We start from the raw sequence: 21,519 nt of genomic DNA on the forward strand, positions 1-21,519 counted from the left end.
TAGTAAGAAATCTTGATAAGTTAAGCAAATTAAACCTTTTTCTGATATATATTACAAGTATTTTTTCCCAGGTTGGCATTGTGTTCTTCATACATTAAAATAATATTTTTAAATGTAGTCAAGCCAGTCTTTTCCTTTGTAAGTTCTTCCAATTATCTTATAAATTAGAATAGTTCTTCTCTATCTCTAGCTCAATTAAATATTTACTTGTATGTTTTCTATTTTGTTTATGGTTTTGCTCTTCATACATTCAATTTTTTGTTGTTGCAAGAAACAAGGCAACAGTGTTGTGGAATTTTGTGTTTTTTATAGTTAATCATGTTTCCTTCACTACTAATTGAATAAGGTTTCTTTTCCCCAGTGATTTATGATGCCATCTTGATTACCTAAGGAATTCTTACCTTTCTTGTGTATGTTTTTGAGCTTTGTAATCTCTTTCATTGTCTGTTGGTTTTGGTGCCAGTACTACATTTCGGTTACTAGCTTCTATTTATTCATCAAGAACCATTACATTCTTCTCCAGGAAGCCTCCCTGATTCTTCCAAAAAGATATGATTGCTCCTCCCTTTTTCACCTTTATAACATATATAGGTTAACAGGGTTGATCTTATCCAAATATATTCTTGAGAGCAGGGAACAGACACACAAGATATATTCATTAAAATTAGACTAGTGGGATTTGCGTTAAAAGTTAGCCATGGCAAAACAACTATAATTTGAGAAAAAAATGAAAATAGGCAATTCCTTCATTTGTCCAACAAACATCACTGTACTATCCGTTATAAATAAAGATTACAATGGTAAATGAAACCTAGTCTTTACCCTAGGGAGCTCACCACATAGTAGGGGAAAGAGACTCGTAAATATACACAATGTGACTAAGTAGCTTGTACAAGAAAGGAGAAAGGAAAAACTTAGTGACTACTAAGTAGTGTTTCAAAGTAGTGCTGGGTTCATGGTGTTTGACTAGAACGGGATACAGATGACAGTTAATCAGCGGTATGACGGGATTTGAATTAGGCAATGGGGATAAGAGATAAACCTTTATGTCAGGCTTCTAATCTATAAACCACTTCGAGCTGGTTTTGCTATAAGGACTGACTAGGGTCCTTATGAGAGTGAGTATAACTCCAGGCAAGAATCTTGTCTTCTGGCCCAACCCCTCCATCCCACCGCGAGCTCGGGACAGACGTTATCGCAAGAACTGACGTCACGTAGACGTGGCATCATCGGCATAGACGCAGTCTCACAGGGAGGGGGCCTCTCAGCTCACGTCAGAAGGCGGCCAGCTCCACGGAGCAGCGAATTGGCCTCCTCTCATTCTACCCTAAGGGTTGGAATAGTCAGAGCTGCAGGAGCCGAAGCGCCGAAGGGGCTCAGGAGGGTTACCTCCCTCTTTCTTTGGTCCTTATGCGCGTCTTCTCCGAGGCCCAGGAGCGATCTCGGCGCGGTGTGCTCACGAGCCCACCGCTTGGGGCGGTCACGCGCACGCACGCTTGTGCGCACGCTCGTTCGCTCAGAACCCGGAAGTGCGAGGGAGAGGAGAGCCACGTGGGTCGAGCTGGAGCGCAGCTCGCATGGGGGAGTCTATCCCGCTGGCCGCCCCGGTCCCGGTGGAACAGGCGGTGCTGGAGACGTTCTTCTCTCACCTGGGTATCTTCTCTTACGACAAAGCCAAGGACAATGTGGAGAAGGAACGAGAGGCCAACAAGAGCGCGGGGGGCAGCTGGCTGTCGCTGCTGGCGGCCTTGGCGCACCTGGCCGCCGCCGAGAAGGTCTATCACAGCCTCACCTACCTGGGGCAGAAACTAGGTACCTCCGCCCCGCCCCCGTGCCCCTTGAGGAGGAAGGAAAGGGGGTATATTCCCCGATCGGCGATGGCTTGGGTTTCCTGTTTCTGTCACTCCTAGCCGCAGGCTGGACTCGGCATGCCCAGGTCTCTTCCCACCGTCCCTTTCCTTCCCTCGGCTTCCACAAACCCCGCCCACCGGCCTTCGCTGCAGATAGATTGGCCGATCGGGTTGGTGCTCCTTTCAGGGCTGTGTCCCTAACGGATGGGTTTACCGTTTTGCCTCGTGCATGGATTGGTGCCATAAATGAGAAGTTAACCTTGTTCTTCTAACTATTGACATTGCGGCCAGAGGAGCAAAACTTGGCAATGCAACCTAGTTGTCTCAATGAACACTCTTGTCTGGCCTCTTAAGGTTAAGGCCCCTGGGCGTGGCAGATGGAGTCTTCAGTAGTTCCTCAGCACATATTTAATTAATAAAGGAATAAATGAATACTGGGCAGGAAAGGCAAGAAATATGCCTAACACTAGCAGGAGGAGACTTAATGGGAAAATGGTAAAAACTCTTAGCACCTTATGTAAATCTTGCCCCTGAAAATAGAGACAAGAACTGCTTCAACTGATTTTCACTAGTGGAAACGATTAGTATGAGTAGATGAGAAGGAAATAACATGTAAAAACCAAAGGTTATGCATACAAAGTATTACTACTTATACTGACATGTTTGAATCCCAGAGCTTTTAGAGTCGTTTTAGTATTTTGGCCTATTTTAGACCCTTTTGTTATCAGAGGCACAGGGTCTGGTGTGAGTGAAGAACACAAACACACACACACCCCTATATAATATAGAGAATAGAAATGTAAAATTGGGGGTAGGTTCTATTTGGATTTTTCTCGCCCTGCCTGAAAGTGGCCATGTACATCTTATTGAGCTTTCAGGAAACACTCGAGGGGCAGGGCTTTCTGAGATCCTAACTTCTGCGGAACTATTCAAATAATAACTTGTTATTTAGTATGTTCACTCACTGGCAAAAACTGGTCGGATAGTTCCACCTTGTGTATTTTTCCCTCCCCTTTTTACAGTGTCACTTCTCACAAATTGGCACTTGCTGTTATGGTGTTATTATTCCCATTTTTACAGATTAGCCAATTGTACATGCAATTGTTTGGGTAGGTGATAGAACCTAAGCCAGAATACCTGCCTTTGAACTGTCAGATTGAGTATGTATCCATATAATTTATTAAAAATGTGTACATATATTATAATTTATGTGGTTTATATACAGTCAGCGATGGACTGCATTTATGAGGGTGGTCCCTTAAGATTATAATACAGTACTTTTACTGTATCTTTTCTATGTTTATATTTGTTTAGATACGCAAAAATCACTGTGTTATGGTTGTCTACAGTACAGTAACATGCTGTACAGGTTTGTAGCCTAGGAGCAAGAGGCTGTACCATATAGCCTAGGTGTTTAGTAAGCAATACCATCTAGGTTTGTGTAAGTACACTTTACGATTTTGCATAATAAAGTTACCTAATGACACATATCTCAGAACATATACCTGTCATTAAGCCATGCATGATTTTATTTATATAAATATATATATGAAAAATGTGGAGGATTTTAGCTGTAATGTTGAAGGTGGGTAAAATTCTGGCAGTTTTGGTTGTTTTTAGATTCCCACCTCATAAAGAATGGTGATTGACCCAAGTGCCCTAATTCTTAACGTTTTTTAAAGCTCATTTATGGGAATTTAATGAAAGCTGTGGATTTATTTGCCCAAAAATACATGTGTACACACAATTTTGCATATAATCTGAGATGATTCAGTTGGATTCCTAAAGCCTATTTATGTACTCCAGTTAAAAAAATCTGCTGCTCTCAGGCTGGCCCATGGCTCACTCGGGAGAGTGTGGTGCTGATAACACCAAGGCCACGGGTTTGGATCCCATATAGAAATGATCAGTTAGCTTACTGGCTGAGGGTGGTGCTGACAACACCAAGTCAAGGGTTAAGATCCCCTTACTGGTCATCTTTAAAAAAAAAAAAAAATCTGCTGCTCTAATTTTAAATGGTATGAGCCAGGTTTTTATGTAAACAGGACTAGCTGCCCTGTGTGTAAGAACATGTGTGTAAGACCTTCACTGTGTCTGACTTGGGTTCTCGGAAGTGGCCTTTATTGTATAAAGTGATTAGTTCTGCTTGAAAACCCAGTCTGGCATGGGTGAGCCTGAGGGCTGTGCCTTGAAATTGACCCATACAATTGACATTGTGAAACATACCCAGGCACTGTGGGGCTCCCGGTGACTTCTGAGTAAACGGTTCTGAAAATGGCATGTTTAACTTTAATGCCTCATAACTTATTTACACGGGACAGTCAATGTAAGTTCCAGAATTTAAATTTTAACTGCCAATATCTTAGTTTTTTTGTATTGGAACATATATGATATCAGTGTGCCTGCAATGTGACTTCATGTTTATAGGGTTAACTGTCCATTTTTTAAAAAAAAATTTAGGAAAAAACTTTTGGTTTGCCATTTAAAACATTCCCATGTTCTCCTACTACTTTGCTAATTAGAATGTTTATATGGTTTTCTTTAAAATGCAAAACGAAAATTTTATGCATACTTTTAAAAATTTAAAAAATGGTGTAAGAAAGTCTTTTTTACAGCTTTGGGGTATAATTGACAAATAAAATTGTATATATTTAAGGTATATAACTTGATGTTTTCATATACATATGCATTGTGAAATGATCACAGCAATCAAGCTAATTAATATATGCATCACCTCACATAGTTACCCACCCTTCCTCTCTTCCTCCCTTCCTTTCTTCCTCTCTCTCTCCCTCTCCCTCTCTCCGTCTCTCCCTCTCCCCCTCCCTCTGTCCCTCTGTCCCTCCCTCTGTCCCTCTCTCTCTCTTTTTCTTTCTTTCTTTCTTTCTTTCTTTCTTTCTTTCTTTCTTTCTTTCTTTCTTTCTTTCTTTCTTTCTTTCTTTCTTTCTTTCTTTCTTTTCTTTTCTTTTCTTTTCTTTCTTTTCTTTTTTCTGTTTTGCAGTGAAAAAACTAAAGCTCTACCGTCTTAGCAAATTTCAAGTAAAAAGTGAGTCTTTTTGACCTCAGTCTTATGGCTGGTGTTTATCTGAGGCTAGCAGTGAATCCTGATTATAGATGCAAGCATGAGCCTTGAAGCAAAGTACAGACCCGACAGGGAGCTTTCAGTTCCTGTCTTGGCTGTTACTGAAAAACCCTGGGTGGGCCCTTATCTTGGAGCCTTCTCCTTCCTTTAAGGGGAGAATAATACCTGTTTGGGAAAGGTTCAGTGATTAAAATATGCTTACTCAATACCTGTGGAGGATTTTGGAAGGTCATACTTTTCTCCCCTTTGTTTCATTACTGGAGAGTTTCCTCAACTTCTTGTTGCTGAAATTTAGTATAGTAGAAAATGACTTAACTTCAGAACTGATGTTTGGAATTATCATTAGCAAGAAATTGTAGAGTAAAATACCCAAGATGTTTTATATGTTCCTTTAATATACTTGAAATTTCATGATGTGATATTAACTGTTCAAGTCTTGAGAAATAATGAGCATTTATAACTAGAGCCTTCTGAAACTAATTCAAAATAATCATTTTATAAATTCAAAATATCGAAAAGAAAAAGTCAGGTGTATGTGATTCCATGTTTCCCAGCATGAAGGAAGGCCAGTCCTCTTTGGATATTTTCTTCCAGGGTGGTCAACAAGTAGGATTGTGTTCCTGAGAGCTTTAAAAAGAGACTGTTTAAAAGGAACGCACTGGTGGTCTCACTCTTGCTTATAGTGGTTTCATTGTACTTGATTTCACACACTGGCGATTGGTGTTTGTTGATAAGTTTTAAAGGTATTCTCTGTATTTATGTAGTGTTTCCATTCTCCCAGATAAGGGTTATCTGATGAAGGTGGGTATTTCCTTTTCCATGCAAAGTTAAAATTTTCACCAAGGCCATCCCAACAGTGGAAGTGAGTACATGGTTGAGGTCACCCAGCTATCTGTCAAGTAGATGGCTATTCTTTTTACAGTACTTGAACCTTCCAATTTACCATAGAATTTCAGAAGCTCAATTATATGTTATTGGGAGTTTTCTTATATAATTTGGAGGGAAAGGTATTAACATTATTGAATATGTGCTTTGACCCAGGCACATTTTATACGAAATGTACTTCATTTTGTCTTCTTAGCAGCTCTATTGCTAGTTTTATGATAAAAACAACTAAGGCTCAAAGTGGCTAGGTAGTTTGCACATCACACAGCTTATAAGCTTGGGAGTGAGAATTTGAAACCAAGTCTTTTAGACTTCCAAAGTTTTTGGTTTTACATGATACTCTTTTTACCTTCCTAACCTAAGAGGTTTTGTACTGGACATGGGCACAGAGGCGTATTTATTCTATACCTGTCACTCTACAACATCAGCAGAACTAGACTGAATATGGACACAGGAGGAAGGCAGACCCTTCAGGGTATGGTCCTGTATGGGATGTTGGTGTCAAGATCAGTCCACCTCTACCATATGGTTTTCGCTGCTGTTAGGAGAAATAATGTGAATGCTACTCAATCTGTTTAGACAGTATGTTGGAGAAAATACTTTTTAGTATTAGTGGTCTGGGGAGTCAGTAGTAAGTAGGGTGACCAATCATTCCTGTTCTTCCAGGGCTGAGAGGTTCCCAGGACGTCAGACTTAGTTTTAAAATGTGTAATAAGGGTTTCCTGGAAAGTCCTAGGTAAACTGGGACAAGTTGGTCACCCTGCCTAGTAGTAAGGGATGTAAAGTTCATTCTTGAAACACAAACCAATGAACGAAAAACAATGTTATGAAATGGTTTATTCATTAAAAGGATATTTTACAAATGTCTTGATAAGTAATTTTAACCCTTAATTAATATGTTTAGAATAATGATAAATTCATTCATTAAAACATTCTGGGTTTATTAATTGAAAATTTAAACTGTCAGCCATCATTGAAATTTTATGTATTTCCAAGGAGCACACTGTTTCAAACCTGTCCCGTGTATTTTTATTATTGTAATGTCTGGGCTCTGGCCCTTTGGTGGGTGCAGAATTGCTTACAAAAACATCCATGAAGCTGACTCTATAATTAGATATAGTTGATCATGTATAAGTACAGAAGTAAGTAAATGATGTCTCTGGTATTTGATCTTTTTTTGGCTGTTGTCTAGGATGTATTTGGTCTTATTTTTTTTCCTAATTTCCCTTGGAACCCCTTAGTTACAGCAGTAGTTTTTTATAATTGGTTCCTGATCTTACTAATTCACAATGTGGCACTTATTATATTATAGTGTCAACCTTGTCAACAGTACTAGGATTTTCTTTTTTCCTCTGTGATCCCAGTAGTCTGTGTTCTTGCGTAAAGAGGATATATGTGTGTGCATTCCATTTTCTGGCACAGCCTAAAAGATAAGATTCAGAGGAAAATGCAGCTCTAAAGCTGAAACAAAAAATTCTGATTTACCAGCAATAACAGCACTATTTTATAATTTAGTGCTCTGTTTTGTTTTAAATACATTTATTTGAAAGGGGGTCTTTTTAGATTCATGTTGTTGTCATTTGCTCTTTGGTATTTTTTGTATTTATTCCTCAGTGAAATTATGAATCAAAATATTTATATCCCAGTCATAGGAGTGAGAGAATATGGTAGGTGAAAACTTGTTGAGCTTGGTGGGTTCAGATTCTTTCCTTTTAGATGCTGGGAGATGTTTGGTACTTCTGGTTTCTCTTCTTTACCTGTCATGTGCTTATGTCATTTGCCTACTAGGGGGCCAGTCTTTCTTCAGCAGGAAGGATTCCATCCGCACCATCTACACTTCACTGCATAATGAGCTGAAGAAGGTGGTGACTGGCCGAGGTGCCCTGGGTGGGACTGCTCCTCACGTGGAAGAACTCCTTTCCCACCTGTCAGAGCAGCTCTGCTTCTTTGTTCAGGCTCGGATGGAGATCGCAGACTTCTATGAGAAAATGTATACCCTCAGCACACAGAAGTTCATCAATGCCGAAGAGCTCGTTGGCCTTTTGGATGCCGTCCTCAAGAAATACAGCTCTAGGTCAGTGTAGGGAAGGAGGGAGGGAGAGAACGTGGTAGCCCTCTGAATACCATACAGGCTCTGAGTGTTTTCCCATACTCTTAGGAAAATCTATGATGAAATAAATGTAAAGGAGAAATAGCTGTATCACATCTTATATATATTAATTTATTAACAGGTATACATTAGGCACCTTTTTTGGGCTTAGTTAACACCATGCAGGATTGATACTTCTCTGAGCAATAGTGAAAGACCAGGAAGGAAGTAATGAAAGGTGTATTGTAACCAATTTTGCTGCTTATGAAAGAGTACACACAAAAACAAGAGAATTGTATATAAAATAGTGTAACTTTTTTTTTGACAACTGGCTGGTATAGGCGATCTGAACCCTTGACTTTGGTGTTATAACACTGTGCTCTAACCAGCTGAGCCAGCTGGCCAGCTCTAACGTGACTTTTTAACAAACCTCTATTCAAATAAATATTGTTCCTTTCACCTTGGTGAGTTATCTACTTGTTCCTCTGATATAGTCATTACTTGACATGTGTTGGAAACTCCTTATAATTGCTTTCAGAGACGGTGGCATATAGTTTTTATTTTGTTTTAAAGTTCCTTACAGGTGGCTGGCTGGTTGGCTCAGTTGGTTAGAGCACCACCGTGTAAGACCAAGGTCATAGGTTCAGATCCCTGCACCAACCAACTACAAAAAAAAAAAAAAGCTTCCTTAGAGGAGGCAGGCATCTGCTTTTGAAAAAGGCATAGTTAAGTTTTTTTGGATAGCCCAGAAGTTATTTGGAGACAAATTTAAGTTTTATAAAACAGATGTTGATAAATGGGAAAATTGCTTTTATTTGAAGGAAATTGCTACTTATAAAGAAATGAGACTGTTTGTGATGTGTAGCTCACTGCCTGACCCAAAAAAGCACTACCAAGAGAATTTCAGAAGCATTGTGAACATTGTGGAACTGAGTGACTCAGTTTTATTTTTGTCCCTGGAGCCTTGCACAAAATAGGTGCTGAATAATTTTATGTTGGACTGAATGGAAAGTGATTTCTTTGAAGGATACCACTCCTTTGGATATGTGAATTCAGATAGGTTTGCTTAAAAAAGAAAGGTAGATATGTTAATTTATATCCCCCAATAAAGGATATTATTTATCTGATTAATAAAATGGAGGAAGGGAGCAAAGTGGGAAGATTAAAAGAATCTTCACATAGGAGGTGTAATCTGAGATGAGCTTTTAAAGGCAAGTAGGATTTTGAAAGCAAAGGTAGGAGAGAAGAGACAGGTGCTTTGAGATGAGAAGGTGTTTTCAGAGTGCAAAAAGTCCTCAGGATTTTGGTACTTTCTGTTCTCTCTTCCTGAAATATTCTTGCACTAATTGTCTTCTCATCTTTTAATTCTTGGCTCAAATGTCAGAGAAGCCTTCTCTCACCATCCTACTAAAACAAATCCCTCTTTTAATAACTATCCTATTCCCCTACTTCATTTTCTTCACAGCGCTAGTGACATCTGAAATTGCTGCTATTTGCTTAGGTTGTTTTTTTCTTTCCTTTTCTCACAAACTAGAATGTGAGCTCCATGACAGCTTCTGTTTCGTCAGCACCTAGTAAATGCTCAATGGATGTTTGTTGAACGAATGAGTGGATAGTTGTCTTCAGGTTGAGAGTTTGTAGTTAATTTGGTAAGTAGTGGGGAACCATGAAAAAATTTTGAACTGGGGAGTATCATGTTCCCATTTTTGTCTTAGACTAATTACTGTAACACTGTTGTGTGGAATAGGATGATGAAGGGAGTGATTGTAGGAGGAAAGGTTAGTTTAGCAGTCTATTAGGGTAGTTTGATAGGTGATAGTGGAGCCACATGGTTACATGACTGGGAAAGAAGATGGTGACAAGAAGTCTGCTGGTGGGAATAATGAAAGGTTGCTTTCCAAGATGGTTTGGAGGTTTTCCCCCTCCAATAATATCATTTACAGAATTGTGAAGTCGAGAGTACCTCATTAAGAAGGAAGGTAGCGAACTAAATTTGGGGTGAGCTGAGTATGAGTTGCTAGCAGATTTTAAAGTAGAGATTTAACAGTTAGTTGAAAATGGGGTTCTAGAGCTCAGATGAAAGGCTAGAAATAGAGAAAACAATTTGGAAGTAGACTTATATGATTTTTTAGTTTAAAAATTAAAATATCAATTTTTAAAAATAAAACACCAATTCATTTTCAGCTTATAGGAAGAAGGGGAGAAATATTTGTATATAGCTATTTTAAAGGAAACTAGCACATATTGAGCAACTACTATGTGCCAGGAACTATACAAGAACCTCTTACATGTCTGATTTGAGGTATGGGTATAGATAGTGCTGCTTTTGTGGAGTCTCGGAGGAGTTAAATGGTTTCCTTAGGGTCATGAAACTTACCTTAGAACCTGCCTCTCTGTGACTTCAGAGCCCATATTTTCTGTGTGCATCACTGCTTGTATCAAAAATTGAGGTGCTTCTTATCCAGTTCAAATAAATGATTTCTCTCTGTTATTCATTTTGCAAGTCAGTAAATAAGATGAGTTCTTGAGAAGATATAGTAACACTACATTCCCTGCTAGGAATAAGAGTTGTGTACTACAAAAAATCATGTAATTTACATATTCTCACCGAGCACAGATAGTTTGCTTAATATATTAATTCTTATTCTTTCTTTGTAAAGTTTTCCCTTCATTTTTATTTTGCAATTTTTAATACTGTATGAAAGTTGCAAGAATAATGTACGAACATAGTTACCATGTGACCAGCAATTGTACTCCTAGGTACATACTCAAGAAAAGTGAGAACATATGTCCACACACAGAAACTTATGAATGTTCATAGCAGCATTATTCATAATAGCCCAAAGGTGGAAACACTCCAAAGTCCATTGACTGATGTAAATATGGTATATTCATACAATGGAATATTATTCAGCAATAAAGAGGAATAAAGTACTGATGCATGCTCCAACATGGATGAACCTTGAAAACATTATACTAAATGAAAAAAGCCCATTACAAAAGAACACACATCGTGTGATTTCATTTATGTAAAATATCCAGAATAGACAAAGTCATAGACACAGAAAGTAGATTACAAATTCATAGACAGAAAATAGTTGCCAGGAGTAGGAGAGGAAGGAGCAGTGATTGCTGATGGGCATAGGGTCTCTTTTGGGGGGATCGTGAAACTTCTAAAATTGATTGTGGCAATGGTTGCATAATTCTCTGAATATACTAAAACCATTAAATAGTACACTTTAAAAGGATGAATTTTATGGTAAATGAATTAAATACCAGTAAAGCCGTTACCAAAAAAACAAACAATTGTACACTGAATGCACAAATATCCTTCACCTAGATTCACACGTGTATTGTTAAAATTTTGCCACATTTGCTTTATCACTGTCTGTATATGATTGTGTTTCTCTGAGTTGTTTGGAAGTAATATGTAAACGTCATGACACTTTCCTCCTAAATACTCAGATTTTATCTCCTAAGAGCCATACATAATCAGGACATAGTTTTTACACTTAGGAAATTTAACACTGGCTTTCTACCATCATATAGTATATAGTCCATATTCAGATTTCCCCAGTTGTCTCAAAAATGTCTTATATAGTTGGTTTTTATTTTTTATTGTTGTATCTCTTTGATCTTTATGACATATTCTAAATTTTCTTTTTATTCATTGTTTAAAGGCATTATGTTTGGGCCGAGCCCATGGCGCACTCGGGAGAGTGTGGTGCTGGGAGCGCAGCAACGCTCCCGCCGCAGGTTCGGATCCTATATGGGAATGGCCGGTGCACTCACTGGCTGGGTTCCGGTCATGACAAAGACAAAAAATAAAATAAAAAAAAATAAAATAAAATAAAGGCATTATGTTTACATGGCTCAATTTTCATAAAGTACAAAAGAACACATAGTGAAAAGTCTTCCTCCTGCCCCTCTACCATAGACACGTAGGTCCTTTCTTAAGAGGCAACTAATGTTAGCAAGTTCTTGCTATCATTCCTAAGAGATAGTCTATGCATATAAATATATATATATTTCCTCTTTTTGAACATTTACAAATTTTACATTTTTGGAAATATTCTTTTATTTCTTCCTTGAGTCTGATTAGTGTGTGTTTTCTTTTAATGAAATAGTTTTTTGAAAATCAAAACCTGAAGTACGACTGGGGATGTGATTTCTAAGGGGAAGAGACTTCATGCAGTTATTTCCAAAAGCTATTGTGAAAGTGGCTTGCTGAATTATCTGGGATGCTTAAGAAAAATACCCATTCCTCGGCCTCTCCTTCTCTTCCCCAAGAGGGTAAAATTTAGTGATTCTGGGTTCTGCAGAAGCCTGTCTTTTCAAAGTTCCTTGTGATACTGATACATAGACTGTACAAAAGAAATGGGTAAATAAGAGAAAGATGTCAACACTACGATGTACCAGGTATTGAACCTTACTGATGTGTGTGTGCGCGTGTGTATACGTGTGTGTCTCCTGGGAATTATTATTTAACTGTTTTAACTTTGTTAGGTTTGTGATCTATCATCTTTGAACCTTCTTTGAAACAGTCCACTTCTCAGAGCCTTAGGAATTTCTCCCTGTTCCTGAAAAACCTAGATTTCATTCTTCAAGCTTTTAGGGTATTGCTTGGTCGTACCCCTCATGCTTCTGAGTAGATATTGATGGAATCAGATGGAACTGGATTGCAGTATCACGTATGGCCAGTAGGTGTTTTCATCCATGATCTCTATCTTCCTCCTATGCTACCTTTCTCTAATTAATAGGGAATTACTGATCACAGACACACTCTAGCCTGAAAATGATCTAAATTAGAAGTTTGGAGGTGGCTCGTTGGTCTAGGGGTATGATTCTCGCTTTGGGTGTGAGAGAAGTTTGGGGTTAATTTGAACAACATAAATTTTTTAATTAAGAAATTCTGAAAAGTTGAAATTCTATATAATATATTGATTTTCTTTGGGAAATGGGATTACTTTAGGTATAAATTTAACATGGTTGATTTGCCCTTTGCCAAGATAACATCCTTTTGTCTATAGACTTTTTGATTTAGCATCTATGCTGCACCAAACACATTTATTTCCTAGTTTCAGTGTTCCAGAGAAATAATTCATATTTTTGTATTCTGTTGTATTGAAAGAGTTAGTGCTCTTTCCAAAGTACCCATTTATCTTTCAGGGAATGGTTATTTGTCCCAGTAAAGCTGATCCATATCAGAACTCTTATAAAAAATTTTGTAAATAGTGTCACTTTACAAACAATGAAGTGCATTTGTATGAAAAAATTAAAAGGGTGATGAATAGCATGGAATCTAAATCTCTGGCCTTGATTTGAGATGCAGATCTTGTGTGAGTATTGCAGTGTCCAATCTGCTTTCAGAGATGAATGAAAAGCATGTTTGGTTTTTGCTTCTGGAAGCCAGTTGTGGGTCAAGCAGAATGGCATTAAAGGTTTCTTTTGGTACACTTATTACATTATTAAGCAAATGTAAACTCTTGTTTAAGAATCACAGCCATTTGTGATGCTGCATTTCAAATTGAATTATTAAAAAATTGAGTTATATTAATAATACAATCATCATTTTTTTTTTTTTTTTTTTTTTTGTCGTTTTTTCGTGACCGGCACTCAGCCAGTGAGTGCACCGGTCAGTCCTATATAGGATCCGAACCCGTGGCGGGAGTGTCGCCGCGCTCCCAGCGCAGCACCCTACCAAGTGCGCCACGGGCTCGGCCTTACAATCATCATTTATATAAGAGTTTTATTATATGCCACTTAGAAGAAACATGAATTTAACTTGTATAAGTAAGTAAGTATTCAAGGGTCCGCTATTCCTTGAATACTTTTAAGGAGAGGAAGAACTTGGGTTTTGTTTTGTTTTTTTCAAAGGCAGCATGAGTGTAACATTTTCTGATTCTGTAGAATTTGTTTTGTATTTATTTACCTAACTACTTTATACAGTGGACATAAAAGAAAATTCTGGCTAATCTTTCTGTTTCATGGTTAAAACAAAATTGGAAGGTAGATTATAAATGCAAATTAACATTTACTCTCCTAAATCAAGTATATAATTTTAAGAAATAATGCATGTAAAGAAAGAAGTAAGCTATCACTTAGGTATTTTACACAGCTTTTTAAAAAATCCCTCTGGTATGGGAATAATATATGAATCAGAGATTTTTATTCTTTAGTTGTAATTTTGTAGCTAGAATTTAAAGAACATTTGAAAAAATGATCTATGTAAATTTCTATTTGCATTTTAGGAAGCACAGTTTCTTGATTTGAATGCTTCAATGGACAGATTTCTCACCAAAGACAAGAACTATGACTTATTTAGGCTTTATGCCCTTTTTCCTTCAAAAAAGGACTTGTAATAAGCCTGTTAATGAAATGGTTTGTTAGTTAGTTGCATGTGTGTAGTTCAACAAAGCTAATTAAATTGCCCACTGAAAATTTCATAAGTAGAACCAATAATAGTGCAATATCTGTGGGAAGCATTCTCCTCTGGGCATTTGACATGCCTAGATCTTAGCAGTGAAGACTCAAGCAAGGTCTTCTGTGATCTTTCCCCAGCCTACCTTTTCAGATTTATCTACTACCTCCATTAAATGCCTTAAATTGTAGCCACTTTCTTGGTAAAAAAGAAGCAGCTTCAAAGATAAATCATTGAGTATTTTCAGCAGAAACCAGAAAACATATATAATCTAATCTGTAATCTAATGTGTTCCCCATAAGTATTTGCCATTTCTTACCTCTCTGCTTTGGCTCCTGTTTGTTTTGTATTTTGTTTTTCTTGGAATGTCTATTCTAAACATGTATCAGTGTCTGTCATTTATCAGTTAGCTATTGCCACAATAATTCTGCCTAACAAACCACCCCAAATTCATACTTATGAAGTAGACTTACAGGTCTGCTGTGGGTGGACTGACATGAAGTGGGTTCACCTGGATAACTCTGCTTGACACTGTTATTCTCTCTGGGCTTGGCTCTTTGCTGTGAGCTTTGGGCATAGATCTGCTCCACGTGTGTTTATTCTGAGTACAGGGTTGAAGGAGAAGCAGCTACCCAGTAGCAGTGTCCAAAGTGCGAAAGAACAGTCCCAGCCAAGCTCGTTTTAAGCCTTTGCTTGTATCAGATCTGTTAACATTTCTTTGGCTAAGGCAAGTCACAAGGCCCAGTCCAGGGGTGGGAAAGTACACCTCACCTCTGGTAGAAGGAGCTAGCTGCACAGTTACACAGCAAAGGATGTGGAATCAAGGGTGATAAAGAATTGGGGCCAGAAAATCAAGCCCCCATCTTCACAAGGCTAATACCTACCACTCTTTTTTTCTCCTTTTTTATTACGGTTAAAAAAATAATAATAACATAAAATTTACCATCTTAACCTTTTTAAAGTGCATGGTTCTGTACTGTTTAAGTATATTCACATTCTTTTGCAGTAGATTTTTAGAATTTTTTCATCTTGTAAAACTGAAACCCTACAGCCATTGAATGATATTTCCCTTTCTCCTAGCCCCTGGCAGCCACCTTTCTATTTTCTGTTTCTGTGCGTCTGACTTCTTTAAATGTCACATGAAGGTGGAGTCATACAGTATTTGTCTTTTTGTTTATTTCACTTAGCATAATGTCTTCAAGGCTCATCCATGTTGTAGCATGTAGCATGTGACATAATTTCTTTTTTCTTTTCTTTTTTTTAAGGCTGAATAATATCCCGTTGTACGTATATGCTACATTTTCTTTATCCATTCACCTGTCAATGGGCATTTGGGTTGTTTCCACCTCTTAGCTATTCCTACCTACTCTTTAAGCATCTTGGCCCAATTCAAATGCTGTCTCCTCTGTGCTTCCACATTCTTTGAACCAAAAGAAATTGTTCCTTCCTCTAAACTGTTTTATTTGTATCCCTCATGATAAATGTATTAGTTTATACTTTGTATCCATTATAAATATCTCCTTCTACCAAGGAAAGTCCTATACGGCAAGCCTCTTGCTAATTCATCTTTTTATCCTCAATGTATTGGTATCTAAGAACTAGTCAACTAGTTATTCTAAATGAAGAGAGATTACAGATTTTTTTTTTATCATGTGGTGAGATATGCATAACATAAAACTTACCATTTTAATCATTTTTAAGTGTACAGTTCTGTGGCATTTAGTACATTCACATTGTTGTGCTATAGATTTGTTTTTAATTGGGTTTCTGACTTCTCTCATGCATGGGACCAGCATTGAACTCCAAGCTGAGGATTTGTGAATGAGGAAGGTAGTATTTCTAAACTGGAGTTTTGTGTCTCATTAGAATATTACACAAACCTGTCTATTTTATATTTTCCTCTATTCTGTGGATCCTTCCTTTCTTCCTTTTTCCCTCCCTCCCTCCTTCCTTTCTTCCCTCCTTCCCTTCTTCCCTCTCTTCCTCCCTTCCTTTTTTTAGAGTACTTGTTCTCTGCAAATAGTTGTCAATTTATTCTGTATTCAGACTCTCCAAGCCATAGCTTGGGTATATTTTTGTATTACAGCTATTTAACAGATCCCCCTATAATATGAGTTGTGAGTAGCTATGAGGCACACAGCAGAGTGCAAATAGGGAAATGATACATCATAATGCTAATCTCTAAGTCTTGGTAGACTAACATTAACATGAATTTTTAACTCTTTGAGGATGAAAAATAGCTTCAGCATTCATGTTCATTTTTAATAAATGTCGAACATTTAAACATGTTTAGTATATGTTGTGGAAGAACTTGTTCAGAATTCTTTCTGAAGGTTTGTACAGGGAATTCATGTTCTTTCAAGGAGGGCATTGGATATACGTGATGATTTCCAACTGAAAGCAGTAGAAACATAACAGTAGTTTTATTCATAGTGGAATTTTCTTCAGTCCCATATAATTAATTTTCCTATGATTAACAATCATACCTGTTAATAGTTCCTTGGCAAATTTCCTGGTAGCCATGAATAATCATTGATACTTAATGCTCATAAGTGTCAATGTGCCTAAAGGTTAAGGTGGTAGGAGCTTTTCTTACAATTCAAAGATGTTGAGACTTATACTATAGTGAGGTTCTCTGTGTGTGTGTGTTAGACTTTCTTAATGTTTATTTTGAAACATGTAATGTTTGCAGAGTCCAAATTAATTAATTAAGCACATGAGCTAGAAGATTTGAGATTCGGTTTGTCTTTTTGATTATTTGAGTATAGTTTTAGACTTGACCCTCCACCAGTGTTTTAGCTTCCCCGTCTTGAAGGACATTGAGGGTAAAATGAGGATAATAGAAGAAAATAATGTGTTACTTTCACTTGAAAAACTACATTCTATTTATCACATGATAATTAGTTTCTATCTTATAATGTTCAACCTATTATGAGCTTTCTTAATCATAATCCCTTCAAAAAGTGTTTAAGTAGATTTTTTAAAAACTCTAGATATACTTGTAGTGATTTTTTTCTAATTGCTAATTGATAAGCAGCATTTTCCTCTTCACCAGGATCCAAAACAGAGCTGTGTGAGAAGTGTCTGTCTCGTGACTTTTTTGTTTGTTTGTTTGTTTTGTTTTTGGCAGCCTGCTGGTACAGGAATTGAACCCTGGACCATGGTGCTATCAGCACCACATGCTCACCAACTGAGTTGACTGACCAGCCCATCCATCTAATTGACAGTGAAGTGATTAAATTAAGTGGGCTCAGGCCTATAAATAAACTACCACATTACCTGGAGCATAATATTCTTTTTTTTTTTTAATCAAAAGATGACTGGTAAGGGGACCTTAACCCTTGGCTTGGTATTGTCAGCACCATGCTCAGCCAGTGAGTGAACTGGCCATCCCTATATAGGATCCGAACCCATGGCCTTGGTGTTATCAGCACCGCACTCTCCCGAGTGAGCCGAGGGCCGGCCCTCCTGGAGCATAATATTCTCAGTAAATGCAAGTTCGTCCTGCACGTTTAAAATGGGGTCACTTGTTAAGATGATTCCTGCAGCCTCTGCAGGTGCTTTGGACCTTTAGGAAGAATGTAAGGGCTTGATGTAGGCTTCCTGAAAATGAGCGGGTACCAGGCTTGGCAGATATTGACATTCTCTGGGTGTTTATCAAAAGGAAAACACTGAGCGAGAAAGTTCTAAGTGGCCCATACAGAAAGGACTCTTCTTAGCCATTTTATTCAATTGTTACAGAACTTTATTTAGATCGTAACAGACAGAATCAATGAGGCAGAGGCTAGGATTCAAATCGTAACATAGTCAGTCACCACATTTATTGTATTTCTACTTGTGCCATATATTCTAGAGATAATGGAATAAGGGTAGTAGCACCTATTACTTCTGCTTGGGGGAGAGCTTAAAGTTAGGGTGAGCATATGTCTCAGTTTGCCTGATAAATTATATGGTCGAGCTACTAAAGTGGAAGACAGGTACTAAGAAACTAGAGGATATAACTGGGGAAACTGACCTAATCTGGGAGTGGACAGAGAAGTCTTTTCTAAGGAAGCGACTCTGAAGAACAGACCTGAAGAATCAGAAGGAAGTGTTGATGAAAAAGGCACGTGCTCTCACTTGCCTCAGGTTCTTTGCGCTAGCCCTTTTTCCCTCTCTTGGAAGGGAGGATTGTCCCACATCTTGTCCCTTGCCTCCTCAATATTACTGTTACATGTGAAGTTGAACAGTGTTTTACAAACAGCAAGTAGCAATCCATGAGTCAGACAATTTAGTGAATAGTAATCTGATTAAAAAATATATAGATATGTATAGTAGAAAATATCAAGAGTACATTGTGCATAGTAAGGGTAAATATTAAAGTAAAACTTATTCATATATAGATGTATGTACTTGGTCACAGTATAAAGTGTATTTCTTAATTGTAGATTATAGTCAAAAAGTTTTAAAAACATTTTGTCCAAGACAAATGGAAATGAAATTGTACTACTATCTTGACCTCCTCGTATCATTGTTCCCTTTTCAGTTATTTATTTAATATCTGGAGAAAGTGAAAAGATTAGGAGTGTGGCTCAAGTTGAGAAGGGGCCAGATTATTCAAGGCCTTGTAGGACTTTTTGTGGATTTTTTGTTCTATCCTAAGACAAATGGAAAGTGATTGAAGCATTAAGTATTTTTTATTTTGCCACAATTTTGTTTTTATCTATGATTAAATATGAAGGGAATTTGGGAACTAGGATTGCATAAGGGCTGTCTGGCAAATGCTGTGTTCCTTTAATTAATAAACATGTATGGATTACTTAGTCTGTACTCTCATCTGTGAAGTAGGTTTAGTAATACATCATGGAGTAACTTTGAACATTAAATGAGTTTATATGTTATGTACATGCAACAGATTGTTTTGGTAGCCTTTTTTTTTTTAACCTCCACCTCATTAGGACCACAACCTGAAAAGAGGATGCCTTGTTTTGATGATAATGTTAGTCATACAGTTCCCAGAATAAATAAAATGAGTTAAGAAAGTATTATAGCTAATTTAATTTCTCTGTGTTTGAGAAGGTAGCCACTATCATTTTTATTTTAAATACTAGGCTGTTTCCACAAGAGAATATGATGTTGACATAATTCAGAAATGGTGAAGTTATATCATAATTTTAAAATAAATAAACATGGAATTCTTCCTTTTTCCCTCGCCTCAAATGTAATATTATTTGTCTGGCCATGCTGTTTTTTTGAAGGCAGAAAACATCAACGTGGAGTAACATTTCCACTTGTTTCTATTAATTTCCCTCCCCCTTTAGATTTCACCACCCAATCCTCAGTCCTTTAGAAAGCAGTTTCCAGCTGGAAGTCGATGTCCTGAGTCATCTCCTGAAGGCGCAGGCCCAAGTGTCGGAGTGGAAGTTCCTCCCATCACTGGTTAACTTACACAGTGCTCACACCAAGCTGCAGACCTGGGGCCAGATCTTTGAAAAGCAGCGGGAGACCAAGAAACATCTATTTGGAGGGCAGTCTCAGAAGGCTGTCCAGCCCCCACACCTTTTCCTTTGGCTGATGAAACTCAAAAACATGCTCCTTGCCAAGTTCAGCTTTTACTTTCACGAGGCGCTGAGCCGACAAACGACTGCTTCAGAAATGAAAACGTTGACTGCAAAAGCTAACCCAGACCTTTTTGGAAAGATTTCCAGCTTCATCAGGAAATATGATGCTGCCAATGTGTCCTTAATTTTTGATAACCGAGGTTCTGAGAGCTTTCAGGGTCATGGCTATCACCACCCGCATTCCTACAGAGAGGCTCCTAAGGGTGTGGACCAGTATCCAGCTGTGGTATCTCTGCCCAGCGACAGGCCAGTCATGCACTGGCCCAATGTCATCATGATCATGACGGACCGTACGTCTGACCTGAACAGCTTAGAGAAAGTGGTCCACTTCTATGATGACAAAGTGCAAAGCACTTACTTCCTAACCCGCCCAGAACCTCACTTTACCATTGTCGTCATCTTTGAGTCAAAGAAATCTGAGAGAGACTCCCACTTTATTTCCTTCCTCAATGAGCTCTCACTTGCCCTTAAGAACCCCAAAGTTTTTGCAAGTCTGAAACCTGGATCCAAAGGTTAGCAGGTGATTTGTGTGAAAGAATTTCAAGACTGGCAACTGTGTTCTTAATTGCTGTAATGACCTACAGTGGTTTGTGATTAGAATTTACATCCATTCATCCTTCTTTCAGAGCTAAATCAAAGAAAAATCTGCCCTAATTGTGTTGCACACTTCATAAGCAATTAAGGCCAATTGAATTAAGTATCCAAAGAGTAATCTAGGAAGTAATCATGGGCTACTGTGTGTATCTCTATGGTACAGCAAAGTGGTTTCAGCATTTTCTCCTATTTTCCTGTATTTCATGTAGATTGAATATTTATTCGCTTTGATTTTTCTTTCCTGATGTTTTTTATTGTTCTAAACATTGTGTTCTAATGCAATTCCAAACACCTTTTTCTTCCTCTCCTTCCTGGAAGAGTAATTGGGATAAGATATTAAATGGCCTTTTTAAAATTAACGACTATATGTTTTCTATCTCATAAGTTAGCAAATTAACGACTATATGTTTTCTATCTCATAAGTTATGATTCTGATCTACAAATTAATATTTTTGATGACAAAATTAGGGTCTTGGTAAAAAAAGTTTCTATCCGTTATTGAAGTTGAAGCAGATTGGTAGCATAACATTAGGTTTTAACAGTTCAGAAGACCCTTGTGGCAGCTTTAATAGCCATGAGTTCTTTTGGGGTGATCTACACACCTAACTGCATTTGTTTTTAGCTTTATAACATTTGAATTTTTCACTGTTTTAAAGTCAGCATAAGCCATCATTTGGTGTTTCTTCATTTCTCAGCATATTATCTGCTTGACTTTCCATTTATTACTTTTCTGCTGAAATGTATGTTCATGTTTGGCTCCACTTCCTGTTTATATGTCGGCTTAGAAAGCATGCAGTCTTGGTTTTTCAGCCACTTTTAGATACTTATGCAAGGTAGATTACTTTTATATAATCAAAATGAAGGACTTGGTACCTTGTACTTGCTAAACGTCAATTGTGCATTCAAAAGACCTCTCCATGGTTGAGTAATCAACTCAGTACTTAAGCACATCTGAACTTAGGTTTCATGCCTGCCTGCTGCAAATTTTGTTTAGAAGC

General features: G+C 37.7%; 1 protein-coding gene across 1 annotated transcript; it reads left to right on the forward strand.

Annotated features, from left to right (window-relative positions):
* Positions 1–1,556: 1,556 nt before the first annotated feature.
* KICS2 (KICSTOR subunit 2) lies at positions 1,557–20,859 on the forward strand. Its single transcript, XM_063076014.1, has 3 exons — positions 1,557–1,812; positions 7,606–7,891; positions 19,628–20,859. The coding sequence occupies exons 1-3, from the start codon at positions 1,578–1,580 to the stop codon at positions 20,442–20,444; spliced, it is 1,338 nt and encodes a 445-aa protein (XP_062932084.1). The 5' UTR covers positions 1,557–1,577; the 3' UTR covers positions 20,445–20,859.
* Positions 20,860–21,519: the final 660 nt, after the last annotated feature.

This window comes from Cynocephalus volans, chromosome 12 (assembly GCF_027409185.1).
Source record: "Cynocephalus volans isolate mCynVol1 chromosome 12, mCynVol1.pri, whole genome shotgun sequence".
Taxonomy (NCBI): Eukaryota; Metazoa; Chordata; class Mammalia; order Dermoptera; family Cynocephalidae; genus Cynocephalus; species Cynocephalus volans.